This window comes from Montipora foliosa, chromosome 2 (assembly GCF_036669935.1).
Source record: "Montipora foliosa isolate CH-2021 chromosome 2, ASM3666993v2, whole genome shotgun sequence".
NCBI lineage: Eukaryota > Metazoa > Cnidaria > Anthozoa > Scleractinia > Acroporidae > Montipora > Montipora foliosa.
In genome coordinates this window covers 2,335,686-2,349,378 of record NC_090870.1, presented here as the reverse complement: position 1 = coordinate 2,349,378, position 13,693 = coordinate 2,335,686, and the positions used below count along the sequence as shown (strand labels likewise).

The 13,693-nt window shown below is 39.2% G+C and overlaps 2 protein-coding genes across 3 annotated transcripts in view; both read right to left on the bottom strand.

Moving 5' to 3' along the window:
* Window positions 1-1,555: 1,555 nt before the first annotated feature.
* On the bottom strand, window positions 1,556-7,283 carry LOC137992020 (calumenin-like). Its single transcript, XM_068837068.1, has 7 exons — window positions 6,939-7,283; window positions 6,525-6,718; window positions 5,569-5,690; window positions 5,043-5,103; window positions 4,031-4,122; window positions 3,809-3,901; window positions 1,556-1,751 (listed from the first exon to the last, which is right to left on the bottom strand). Exons 1-7 carry the CDS (start codon window positions 7,121-7,123, stop codon window positions 1,644-1,646), a joined length of 855 nt encoding a protein of 284 aa, XP_068693169.1. The 5' UTR covers window positions 7,124-7,283; the 3' UTR covers window positions 1,556-1,643.
* A 4,917-nt stretch (window positions 7,284-12,200) lies between these two features.
* Window positions 12,201-13,693, bottom strand: part of LOC137992019 (calumenin-A-like) — an 8,131-nt gene continuing 6,638 nt past the window's right edge. For both annotated transcript variants that reach the window (XM_068837066.1, XM_068837067.1), the window contains exon 7: window positions 12,201-12,493. In XM_068837066.1, the coding sequence (XP_068693167.1) occupies window positions 12,392-12,493 (102 nt within the window). In that variant the 3' untranslated portion in view covers window positions 12,201-12,391. The remainder of the gene's footprint in view (window positions 12,494-13,693) is intronic.

Below are 13,693 nucleotides of genomic sequence, written 5' to 3'. Positions count from 1 at the left end.
TGTCGTTGTAATTCTCATGAAATCGCTTGTTTAAAAAGCAATCGTATTATTAAGCCCGGTGGACAGTAAGTTTTCTCGTGTTTTCGTGTAAGTTTTTTCGTATCTGGTGGATTGTATATTTTCTCGTGTTAATGAAAACTTGAAATGTAATATCATGGGTTAACTGATCAAGCGTCGCTAGTGATTTTTGCCTGCGCGTTGTTACGCATCAATTGGTTTTAATCTGCACGTAAGGATTATGACGTCAATTCTTTTAGGTGTGGAAAAAATGCAAACGTATCAAAAAACGGGATATTGAACAAGGAAAAAGGCACTCCATTTAAGTTTAACTTCCTTGGCTTCAGCCTGCGTAGCTGCGCGAGAGGCAAAAGCTGCGCGCAGAATGGGGAGCGGCGAACGGCAGCCGGAAGTAAGCTGTTTTCCCCGTTAACTTGTCTTCACACAATCACATTTACATTGCTAAGTATCTTTTCTCCATAAGAGATGATTGGTATAAAAATGTGGGAGACCCCACCACCGTGGCACGCGAAATGTTCTCTTCCGGTTGCCGTCCGCGTCTCAAAAACGCGCCTACTTAAGCTCGCGCTTACAATATCGCCATTTTTGGCTGAACATTTTGTTCCAGCAATGACTTCATTGAATGACAGAATTGCACGACAACGGATGTGGTCAGGTGGTCGAGACACGGACCTTCTGAGACAAGCACTGCTGCCTCATATCTTTCCCTTTCTCCGGGAGGTTTAAAGCACCACAATATTTAGGGCTGCGCTACCCTCTGAATAGGGCCAACTTACTTGTCTGCAAAAAACTCTCTGGGTACCGTGTGCCGCGATTCTAATTCCAAGTTCCGGTCAAGACTGGAGACTCGTTTTAGACTCGTTTCCTACGTTTGGAAATTCATCCTTCGTATGTCTAATTTGGGAAAGACCAAGCGACGAGTTGTCTTCTTAAACTGTAATAGCGACTAAATGTGGGATATTTGTTAAAGATATAACCATTAGAGGGTAATGTGAAGTGGAAGTTTTCTACCCATGTGAACCACGTGAGCAATGGAAATGGGTCCACACAAGGACAGAGAAAAAACTCTGACCACCTTCGGGTTAGATCACCGCTGCTCTACCGACTGAGCTACAAGGTCAGACGGGGGCAGGTTATGGAAATTTGAGACGTCAATTTCACGGCAATGAATATGTACAAGTACAAAGAAGTGTTACGTTTTTGCAAACGTTGGTGTAGCACTTATATTTCAACAGACTTAACTATTAGAGGGTTATGTGAAGTGCTAGTTTTCTACCCATGTGAGTGTGGAATGGGCCCACACAAGGACAGAGGTTCATGGTTCACATGGGTAGAAAACTAGTACTTCACATTACCCTCTAATAGTTAAGTCTGTTGACATATAAGTGCTACACGGCCAACGTTTGCAAAAACGTAACCCTTCCTTGTATTTGTTAAAGATGTTGAGTGCTATCAACATCATGAAAACGACCACTACCACTACCATCGCATCCACTTCTATCATGATACCAAGGAAAACAAACACGAACAAAAAAAATCACAAGTCAAAATATGAGGGAATTACCCCAATTTATTATGAAGAGCTATACTTTTACAGAAAATATTTGTATCGCTGAACTGTACAGTCACAGTTCATCCTTAGACTTTTGTTGGTCAGACCTTTTTGGGTTCTTTCGGTTAGGAGAAAATAGGTCAATGTGATTCAGTGCTTCCTCCTCAGACAACGCACCGTCCTGTGTAGAAAAAGGAACAAAAACAATTTCCAAAGTTATCATGCAAAGAAAGTTAAAGTTTAGAAATAACTGAATGCACAACCGGCAGAGTGGATTTCACCAAGTCTCTTGGTGTATCAACCGACGAAAATTTAACATGGAGAAATAATGTCAATGCAATATCGAAAAAGATCTCTTCTGGTATTGGATCTATTAAACGAAAGGGCCACTGTGTGCCACCTGCATCCCTGCATAGACATCTATCACAAGTTCAATCGCACTTCGACTATTGTAGTGTTGTATGGGGTAGCTGTGGCAAAACATTAGAGAGCTTAAGCACGCGCGTTTTTGAGACGCGGACGGCAACCGGAAGAGAGCATTTCGCACGCCAGGGCAGTGGTGTCTCCCAGATTTTTATATTAATCATCTCTAATGGAGAAAAGATACTTAGCAATGTAAATGTGGTTGTGTGAAGACAAGTTAAAAGGGAAAACAGCTCACTTCCGGTTGCCGTCCGCGTCTCAAAAACGCGCGTGCTTAAGCTCCCTATTTATCTGACAAATTACAGAAACTCCAAAATCGCGCGGCTCGTATCTTTACTCATTCTAGTTACGATGCTGATCCCATCCAACTAATAAAAAAGTTGGGATGGGACAAGTTAGAAACTCGACGTCAAAAAATTAAAAACAGAGATGGTCAATATTATTTGTCTTCAAAATTCATACTACCGAGTGATATGGTTACTTCTTACAATTTACGTGATTTTGAGAATAAGCTTGCTGTTCCCTTACCACGCACTAACTATTATAAAAACAGCTTTAGTTACAGTGGTGCAGTCCTTTGGAACAGTCTGCCATCAGTTGTTAGACAACAACATCTCTGACTAGTAGCTTTCGACGGTTGTTAATTAATTCCGACACGGCATTCATGAAAAACAGGTTTTAATTTTATTCTCTTAGTAATATTCTGAATTAAGAAGGTTGTATTTGTATATAGAGGATATTACATGATCGCTTGGGGTACGAATTTCATCTTCTCGTGCTGAAAGTATCTCACGAAATGTCCAGATTTAAAACTGAGATGACGAAAAAGTGGTCACCAAACAAGATATGAAAGTTATGAAACACAAATCATAATAATGTAAAATTTTGCAATAAAAATGTCAATGGAGTTGAGAAGAATTATATTAAAGCCCAAAAGTATCGTACAATGAAGGGGAAAGCTCGCGTTTTATTGGCCAATCGTGTTCGTTACCATGACGACACCTGTATTCTTACATGTGAAAGATAAAAATATGTTCACTGCGCGCGGTGAAGATATGATTTTTTAGTAAAAGGAGAAATCCTAGTATTTCATCAGTGTCTATGTAATAAATAGTTTTTAGTGATGCGTAGAATGTTTTCTTATCTTTTATTACATAGATAGTAATATTTATATAGATACCCGATGTTTGTACCGTGTATAAATAAAGATGATGATGATGATGATGATGACCTTTGTCGTGGATAGAAAGTTAAGAAAACAAGCCACCCCCACCCCCCCAACCCTCCTCGTATTGGGGGGGGGGGGGAAGGGGCGATTTACCCAATGGATGGAAAAATACGATCCTCAACCGGGTAGGAGGGTGGAGCAAGGAACTATGTGGCCTCTCCTCCATCTTGATGTAACTTAAACAGGGCTAGAGTTCTGGCCAAAACCTTGTTATAGTAACTTTATATCCAGTACAAAGGTCAACTTCATTCGTCAGCTTTCGTTTCGCTACAAAAAAAAAAAAAACAGCAACAACTCTCAAATGGCGCTAATGAAGTCATGTTCATGAAGCCAATCTCAACTCTGTGTTGAGGTATCTTACCAACCAAGGAAAAACGACGGCTGTGTGGATGTTATTCCCAAAAGTCAATTTCGCGTTAGTCTCAATTCATTGTTCACACTACTTAAACCTATTCTTTGGTGGCGTTCAAAATGCCGTTTACCTTGTGCGTCATTGCGTAAGCTTTCCCTAACATTATAGCAGAGATATCGGAGACGTTACTTATTGTTGTTTAAGTGCAGTTTGAATACAAATGTCTTCCCTTTACCTTATTATCGTCAGCATTATCTACAAGATTCTCTGTCTCTTTTCTGGCTATAGCAGCTGAGTTCACTGATGACAGCCATTCTTTTATTTCTTCCTGAAAAACAAAGGACAAGAACCAAAACGATGGGATGTTTGCTTGAGTTGTTTCAAATCAAGTGCCGCAATGGAAAAGTAAGATAAACACCGTTCGTTTCAGTTCGTGCAAATCCGACGGATAACTCACTTTGCTGATTTTTCCATCTTGATCTTTATCTTGTCGAGCAAAAAAATCTTTGGCTACTTTTTCATTTTCACGGGTGCTCTTCATCACATTATCTACAAAAAAGAAAAGCACGTGGACTTGTAAGGAAAATACACAACTTTATTATGACGCAAGTAATTCTCATGCTGAATGCAGCAATCTGATTGGCTGGGTCTTCTTTCGAGATTTCTTAGTACGGACCATTACCATGGAGGAAACGGTCCGTTTCCGTATTTTTTCTCTCCCTCGGGAAATTTAAGTTGGGCGAAACACAAAGTTTTTTCATCATAACAGTACAAATTTAATTTTACATAAAAAAGGTTACCGTTCAAAGTTCGCTGATGGAAGACGACGGTTACGAACATTCGCCAAGCGGAGAAGTGTCCAATCGTTCATAAAAACGATGCCATATAACAAACAACTTACTAACTTCACTTGCTCGCGCCGTACTGGGGAAATATTGGTTCTAAGCCGTTTTTTTACGGACCTCGCTATGCTCGGTCCTTACGTACTGCCACGACCTCGGACCAATATTCCCCAGTACGGCCTTCGCGCTCGGTTAGTGAGAGATTAGTCTTTCAGTTAAAATGATGCGGTCTCATACCCCCGTTCATTTCTGTTCCTTCAGTCCTTTTTGGTGCTTTATTCATCCTTAGACTAATACTTTAATCTTTTTTTTTTACTAGTCTTTGGGTCTTTTGCATATTTTCCAGCGTTGGCACGAGTTGGAAATTCTCCCGCTGTTAGCAACAATTGCATGTTTCATTGTGCAAACTGGTATGCAAGCAATTATGGGATGCATTTTTTCCAGCGTTTGTCAAATGGATCAATCTTCTCGAAGCGCTTCGCAAAAGTACCAATTTTTTAGCGTTGTTCAACGGTTGCGAACCAATGTGAATCGCGCATCAATTTGTTTGATGACCCGACAAAATAGGGTTGGTGTCGTTTTCTTAGTGTTAGTATTTGTTTCACACGTGGGTGTGAGCGGTCTTACTTTTATACTCATCAAGCGCTATAAATCCATCTTTGTCACTATCCCCCTTCTGCAAATATTCCTGATAAAATAAAAATGTTAAAGATGTCAATAAACAGCGCATTGTATTTCCCTGCATTGAACGGAGTATTTTCATAACTGAACTGGAATAACTTGGTTAGATCCAGCTTTTTTCAAAGTAACATAACGAAAAAGGGTACATCCGACTAGTAAGGAATAAGTAAATCCAAGACAGGATGAGGTAAGTCAACGGATCCCACTTACATCGGCCCCTTCTAATTGCTGTTAAAAAGGAAAGAAGTTACTATACCTCTGTAAATGGTTTGAACCCAGGAGTCATATCATTAAGTAAAGTACGATCGTCCGGGTGAGTGTAGTCCTGAGAAGGACTGTTTGAGATGACATTGACTGACGTTTCGACAACCTGAGCGGAAGGTTGTCGAAACGCCAGTCAATGTCATCTCAAACAGTCCTTCTCAGGACTACATTCACCCGGACGATCGTACTTTACTTAATGTTACTATACCTCAGCAACAACATCAAACATGTGTGGGCTATCTTCTGGGCGAAACATGGAACGAACTTCTTCTCTCGTCAGCTTGCCATCATGATCTTCATCCGCTTGATTAAATCTTCTCTCTGGATTGTCTATGGTAGCCGTGAAAACAGAAAAACACCAGTAAGAGCTTAGTCCAGGAAATCTAGTTAAGAAAAGCCTCAAAAGGACCTTGGGGATCGTCTTTGGAGCGCAAATCCCGCGCTCTTTGCTCGGAGGTGAATAATTAACAATTATCTTGCGAAATCGCACAGAATATCGATCAGGCGATATTCCGGAAGATTGAGCAGGATAATGGTTTTATTATTCAACACATTGATGACAAAGCACACTTTTCTACGTTTATTGGAAAAAAAGCTGGAAAAGTTGCTATTTTTCTCCGCGACACACAAAATAACATATATCGCAGGATATCTGTTGAGTGCGTACGACGAATATTGAGCGCGCTATTAATAAAGATTATTATTATTATTATTATTATTATTTTTATTTATTCTTATTATTTTTATCATGAAAACGTTATTTTCTATCGGCTTTTTGCGAATTTTCAATCGCTGGGTTTGGCTAACTCATGCACGTGACAGTAAAGGGGACATATCAGTGGTTTCCCTAAAAGAAAAAACTTAGGCTTCATTGTTGTCCCAGATCATTTCTTCGAAATTGGAATTCATTCTTAGTAAACACGCCCTTCTTTAAAAGAAAACATGACCGCTGGTCACGTAAGTGAATAAGTTCTCGCACAGTTGCCCAGGCCTCTCAAAGCGCCCAGAGCAGTGTCACCCCAAGCCGTTTCCGAGTTGCTGTTTGTCTCTGGTTCAAAACGAGTCTTGATGCTAAACCATTCAGATGATAATGAGTTTGATTTGCATGAAAATACACCAATCGTTTCCATTTGAATGGTTGTGCACAAGGACTGCTTTACTGACCTCCTTCAATTTTCTGTGCACTTTGCAAGTATTCTTCAAGGGAAACTTTGCGGTCTCCGTTCTTGTCCATATTCTTCAGTCGTTGACTAGCCTCTTCATCATGATTAGATTTTATCGACTGCAGGGTCCAGACAGCAAGCTCGTCTACAGTTGCTTTGCCATCACCATCCGTGTCCGTCGAGTTAATCATTACTCTGTAGCATGATCGAAAAAAGAATTGTTTAATCGACAGAGAAGAACGCGCACGGATAACAGCAAATGATTCGAACATTACTAGCTAAATCGCCAGTCGGCTTTCATATAGACAACAAATCATCTATCATGCAACTAGTTGTTTATTACATCTGGTTTCGCTCCTTTAGCTTCTACAAAAACTAACACAGACAACACATGAGACAAAATTCCAATCATTACCTTATTCTTTCTTTCATTAGCTCCTCTGCATACTTCTGTCGTTTTTCAGGGGATATCTCAATCCTCGCTTCGGAACCTGGTTGCTTTGGCATTGCTGGGTTGTTTCCGAACGGACAAGGTGCAAATACTTGTAAAATATTAAGACAAATAACTAATACAAAAACTGCCACCAAATCACGAAACATTTTTTTAACGTATACCCAATTCAGTCTGCTTCAGTCGTGAAAGGATAAGCTATTCTGTTAGGCGAACAACAACAACCAAAATTTAGAGTTATTCAACAATCATTCGTGTTCAGCCACGTCGACGAAAGTATTAGCTGAAGTGCATTCTACCGTGGAAATTTATTCAATGTCGTCAAATGACAACAAGAATATGAGGAATACAAACCGGAAAAACCTCAAGTTGCGTCATAAGGCTGAATCACGCCCGTGTAGAAGAAAGGAAACCGTATTTTCCTTTTCTACAAGTTTCCGTTATTCCGCAGCATTTTGTAGCCGTTATATTGAGGTCTATCGGTCCGTGGGTCTTCCGTCCATTTGATTTCCATGAAAAATGGAAAATGAAAAAAATGGATTTTGTATTTTTAATGTTTCATTTGTTTTTACCAAGGAACGTTGAGAATAGAATTCCAACAAACACAAACATGAAAACCATGGTTTCTTATTGAATAAAAATTAAAAATGACAATACAAATCTTTAATTTTTGTTTGCAAAGGAAGAAAGAAGAATTGAATAGCAGCCACTCGATTTGAAATCATTCTTTTTCAGAACCTTTCCAATCGGGGTCTAATTCTTTGATTTTTCAAGGAAGGGGCTTTCAAAATGGAGGAAATGATCCATGCAGTAAATATCCGATCAATTTTCAATTTTCCTCTGTCGATGATCAAATAAAAATGAAAAATTGACAAACTCTTCCGCACCATGGGACGGACAACAGGGCTGCGGTTGGGAGAAGTCACACAACCCTTGGAAGGGAGGAGAGTTGAGTTATGGCGGCTACAAGGTTTCGCCTTTAATCTTTACTGGGAGTCGTATTTTTATTTCCTCGCCACAAATGTCAAACCTCTATGGTTCTCTGCATATTCAGACGTTTTCAACGACTTGGACTTCCACTAGGCTGCCTTTTGAAAGGCCAAAAATTCACATGCGCCAGGTACGTGATATTTGCATTTGCTCGAAGTAGTATTTGTATGGATCGAAATACATCAAATAAAGGAACTTTCCCACAATGAGACGACAACAAAATGTTTGAAATCGCAGGAAAATTAACGCTACCGAGCCGAAATAATGGTTTGCAGTCAAGACTGCCCCTTGAATAAGCTTATAAAAAAACACAACGATACAGGTAAATCAGCACTCTTTCTTTCCAAACTCGTAGGTTTTTATTTTTCATTTGTTTTCAAGAATACATTTTCACATGTATAAAGCTGTTCAAAGCACTGAATTTAAACACATCCAGGGATCACACCATCACAAGCTAAGCTGGTAAAATTATAATTGTGTCATATATATTTTCCTTTCAACCTGAGCAGTACTCAATAATAAGGGATGTGATTTCACGGAGGATACAGTGAAACATGAGGTAAAGTCAAACAACTGGCTGAAATTTGCAGCTATGAGCAATACTCATAAGTCAGGTCTCGGAATAACTGAATTGCAGTTTGAAACAATGTTGGATTTCCATTTACTACATTTTGAAACACAGTGAGAAAATCAGGAAAATGTGAATGGAAGTGTTTCGTTCTGGCTGAACTTTGGCATCCGATCCATCACAAGACAATGGGTCTATACCAAATTCTGGCCAGGTTGTCAATTGCCCCCCACTTCCTTCAAATAACTGAACAGCCACAGCTGTTGTTGGAACAACATCTGGTGTCACCTTAACTGTCTGCTTGCATATTGTTTGGATGTACTCTCTGTTCTATTATAATGCAGAGAGAATATGAACATACTTGTAGCTAGTAATTTAAGAACCTGGTTATAGAGTGATTTTACTTCACCCGTGAAACAGAGAATTTAAAAATGAGACAAGAGGTACTTACCTTGAAGTGTAATTGTAATTCTCTGAAGATGCATGTAGTATTATGGGATAACTTTGCATAACCTGTCTGTGAGACTTTTTACCCACCCATTTATTGTTGGATCGTCGCCATACACTTGGCACACGAAGAATGGCTTACTTGCCTTGCATGAGCCATTTATACTCGACTCATTTGCATAATAATAACATGCTTTGAAGTGTGGCTGCTGACATTAGCATTACAAAGGAATGCAAATTTATCCCATAATACTACATGCATCTTCAGAGAATTACAATTACACTTCAAGGTAAGTACCTCTTGTCTCATTTTTAAATTCTCTGTTTCAGGGGTCAAGCAAAATCACTCTATCACCATGTTCTTAAATCACTAGCTACCCGTATATTCATATTTTCTCTGCATTATAATAGAACAGAGGGTACATCCAAACAATATGCAAGCAGCTATGGACAAGACAGTTAAAGTGACACCAGATGTTGTTCCAACAACAGCGGTGGCTGTTCAGTTATTTGAAGGAAGTGGGGGGCAATTGACAACCTGGCCAGAATTTGGTATAGACCCATTGTCTTGTGATGGATGCCAAAGTTCGGCAAGAAGGCAGCACTTCCATTCACATTTTCCTGATTTTCTCACTGTGTTTGAAAATGTAGTAAATGGAAATCCAACATTGTTTCAAAATGCAATTCAGTTATTCCGAGACCTCACTTATGAGTATTGCTCATAGCTGCAAATTTCAGCCGGCTGTTTGACTTTATCCTCATGTTTCACTGTATCCTCCGTGAAATTACATCCCTTATTATTAAGTACTGCTCAGGTTTTTCCTATAGGATGAAAGGAAAATATATATGACACAATTATAATTTTACCAGCTTAGCTTGTGAGGGTGTGATCCATGGTGTGTTTAAATTCAGTGCTTTGAACAGCTTTATACATGTGAAAATGTATTCTCAGGGCTCGAAATTAACATTTTTAGTAAGGCGCCAATTGGCGCCTGATCCAAAAATTTTGGTCGCCAGATCTTAACTTTTAGTCACCATTATTTTCACTGATATTTTTTTCTTCATTTTTCTGATGATCATGTACACATGCAATCTTCTTCATAGTCCTAAGTTTAGGTACACTTAAGCTTCTAAGACTGAGATACTAAAACTTAAAAGGAAGCCAGGGCTCGTAAAACATATCATTACGCATTACGAGGTAAATAATCAATGTGAAAGCAGCTTTAGTCATGTTTCCTGTGCTTTTGTTAAGTTTCCATGTAACATCGAGTCTATAGCTTACATAAATAGACGAACCTGAACATAAACAATCACCAGTTTTCCATATTTTCAGCGCTAAAAAGCCAAGGCTTCGTTGTGAACTTCACGCCTCAATGATTGCACCTGTTGTTTAGTGCGCCCGCAATACCAGCTGCTGAATCAAACATGGCGCTCGATTATGAAACATGGAGATCGAAGAGCCAGAAGAGTCGTGGGTTTGTTTTGTTATTTCTGTGCGCATAAATTGTGCATTTTATCCAAAACTACGGTTGATTTGCCTTTGAGGTTAAAAGGATGAAGGAAAAAGGTGAGGGTTAGTCGCCCACTGGCGACTAGCTCTAAAAATCTAGTCGCCAACGCTTGATTTTTGGTCGCATTGGCGACCAGTGAGTCGCAATGTCGAGCCCTGATTCTTGAAAACAAATGAAAAATAAAAACCTACGAGTTTGGAAAGAAAGAGTGCTGATTTACCTGTATCGTTGTGTTTTTTTATAAGCTTATTCAAGGGGCAGCCTTGACTGCAAACCATTATTTCAGCTCGGTAGCGTTAATTTTCCTGCGATTTCAAACATTTTGTTGTCGTCTCATTGTGGAAAAGTTCCTTTATTTGATGTATTTCGATCCATACAAATACTACTTCGAGCAAATGCAAATGCATGAGCGCATGTGAATTTTTGGCCTTTCAAAAGGCAGCCTAGTGGAGGTCCAAGTCGTTGAAAACGTCTGAATATGCAGGGAACCATATAGGTTTGACATTTGTGGCGAGGAAATAAAAATACGACTCCCAGTAAAGATTAAAGGCGAAACCTTGTAGCCGCCATAACTCAACTCTCCTCCCCTCCAAGGGTTGCGTGACTTCTCCCAACCGCAGCCCTGTTAGTTGAGGTCTCGACTTGTCCGTCCCATGGTGCGGAAGAGTTTGTCAATTTTTCATTTTTATTTGACCATCGACAGAGGAAAATTGAAAATTGATCGGATATTTACTGCATGGATCATTTCCTCCATCTTGAAAGCCCCTTCCTTGAAAAATCAAAGAATTAGACCCCGATTGGAAAGGTTCTGAAAAAGAATGATTTCAAATCGATTGGCTGCTATTCAATTCTTCTTTCTTCCTTTGCAAACAAAAATTAAAGATTTGTATTGTCATTTTTTATTTTTATTCAATAAGAAACCATGGTTTTCATGTTTGTGTTTGTTGGAATTCTATTCTCAACGTCCTTGGTAAAAACAAATGAAACATTAAAAATACAAAATCCATTTTTTTCATTTTCCATTTTTCATGGAAATCAAATGGACGGAAGACCCACGGACCTCTATCCTTTACGTAGGTACGAAAGTAATCTCAGAGGATGATGAATTCCAATATCCATTCATTGGGAAAACAATGCTTTAACCCATCAAGCAACATAATTAATTTCTCATTTGAGCTTGCATAAAACGTCAAACTGGTTAAATTCAACCACAGCGGGAGTGAAAGACGACTTCCAAAAATACCAGTACATTAGTTGATAATGGATGACAAGCCATTTGGAACAAGAATGATTTTCATTGTTTTCTAGTTCGGAGATCAATCTTCTATCGGCTGAAGTACGATATTCCTTTTTTCATCCCCGAGTTGGTCGCTGAGTCATGTCACGAAAATCACTTCTGAGGTGACAAAATATAAAACAAACAAAAAACAAACAAATGATTCTTGTCTTGGCACTAAGTACTCACAGATAAGATTCAAAGTAATAATGGTTATTCCAGCTCTTATAAATAGTCCATAATTTGCACGGTCAATAGAAAATCACTTGGCGGGCAAAATAGAGCACGGGTCACCTCAACAATTTTTTCCCTTAAAGGTAAATATCTAAGCAGACAACATTTAACTTTATTCATGGCAATGAAGCTGAATTCCAAGGTTGGCGTTTGCAATTTTCTTATCTCAAATTTGTTGGTGAAATGATGAAGAAGCACAGTTGTTCTTTCAGCTCATTATCTTCAGTGCTAATAGCGAAATTTCTTGTTTACAAACATTGACGTCACATTTCCTTTGATATTCAAATTTTCCAACTACGGAACAAAAGAAGTGATTGTTTCAACAGCCAAGTAGGCTCTGGTTGGCATATTATTAACAATGCGTGACGTCACGAGAAACATCGCCATGTCTTTACAGTTCTTCCTTAATCTTTGCCTGTGACTGATAGCCTTGATGTCCCGCAGTGAATAGTTGCATGTGATTCAGCATTTCTTCTTGACTCAAAACGCCATCCTGGGCGTAATTAAAAATGAAACAGAGCAACGCGTCAAGCTTTAATCGATGAAAAGAATGAGTTTAACCGAATACCCAAGCACTCCCAAGCACGTGTTAAGACTGGTTTACACGTACAACGCAAAAACAGTAAGGATCTCATGGATATACACACCAACCATAAACTCTAAAATAATAACCATTCTAATTCAGTTTCTAGAACTAAATTGCTATAGCAATAAGATAAACGAAAGTTTAGACCTAATCACTGAAATGGGCACTTAGACTTAATGTGTAAAATGAGAGTTTAATCTAGGGGACTCGTGGTGGGTATATCCATGAGATCTTTCCCACTCAAGCATAAGCATAAGCATGCGCAAGCGCATGCACTTGTTGTTAACTAATGTCTTTTGTTCTCACAAAAGGTATCAATTATCAAACGCTACTGCATCTGCGCATGTTGCTTGTGCTTTTGCTTGCGTTGCAAAGCACAGGAAATCGTGTAAGCGACAAAAAGTGCACGAGGCATGAAATGTATCAAAGCGCCAGAAAACATTCAAACGTGTCATTAGACAGATTAGCATCTTGTTTACGTGAAACGACAACACCATGATTTTCCCGCCATTTTTCGCGTTTGCCGGTTGCCGCTTGCCGTTTCTACGCCCGTTTGCCGTAGACGTGGAATTTTCTTCTCGTTTTTCTTCTACATAACAAGTTGTTTATTGATAAAAAGAACCCCAAAACTATTTATCAGTGAGCCAAACAAGGAAAAATTAGGAGCCATGGTTATAGATCGTTCATAACTGACTCCTTACCGCAAAATTTCCTCATGAACTCACCTTGACGTTGACCCACTGTTGACAGGTAAGGAGTCTCATTTTATATTGCGTCTTTTTATACAAATAACGTTTGTATAAAAAGACTGCGAGTTTTTTGTTTAAGTTTGTTAGCGAAATACTTGAGATGAACAGAGTCCATTCCGAGTTGCCGTGGGTCACCATGACGAAGCTTCAGTCAGAAGCTTCACTCCATTTTACTTGAAACGTCAAGCCGACGTTTAAAGTTTGTCGTTTCTCTTATACGTGATGCTAAATCTCTTTATTGGAGATAATTATATTCTTCGCCAGGCTGAAAGAAAAACTTGTTTGATTTCGGCTCAAGTCTTGCCCTAACCCTAGTTGTTCAAAAGATGGATAGCGCTATCCGCCGGATAAATCACTA

Coding starts and splice junctions, on each gene's coding strand:
- LOC137992020 (XM_068837068.1), bottom strand. CDS start 7,123: ATGTTTCGTGATTTGGTGGCAGTTTTTGTATTAGTTATTTGTCTTAAT. Junction 5,104..5,568: donor TGTTTGATGTTGTTGCTGAG/GTATAGTAACAT, acceptor TTATTTTATCAG/GAATATTTGCAGAAGGGGGA. Junction 1,752..3,808: donor ATAATGCTGACGATAATAAG/GTAAAGGGAAGA, acceptor TTTTCTACACAG/GACGGTGCGTTGTCTGAGGA.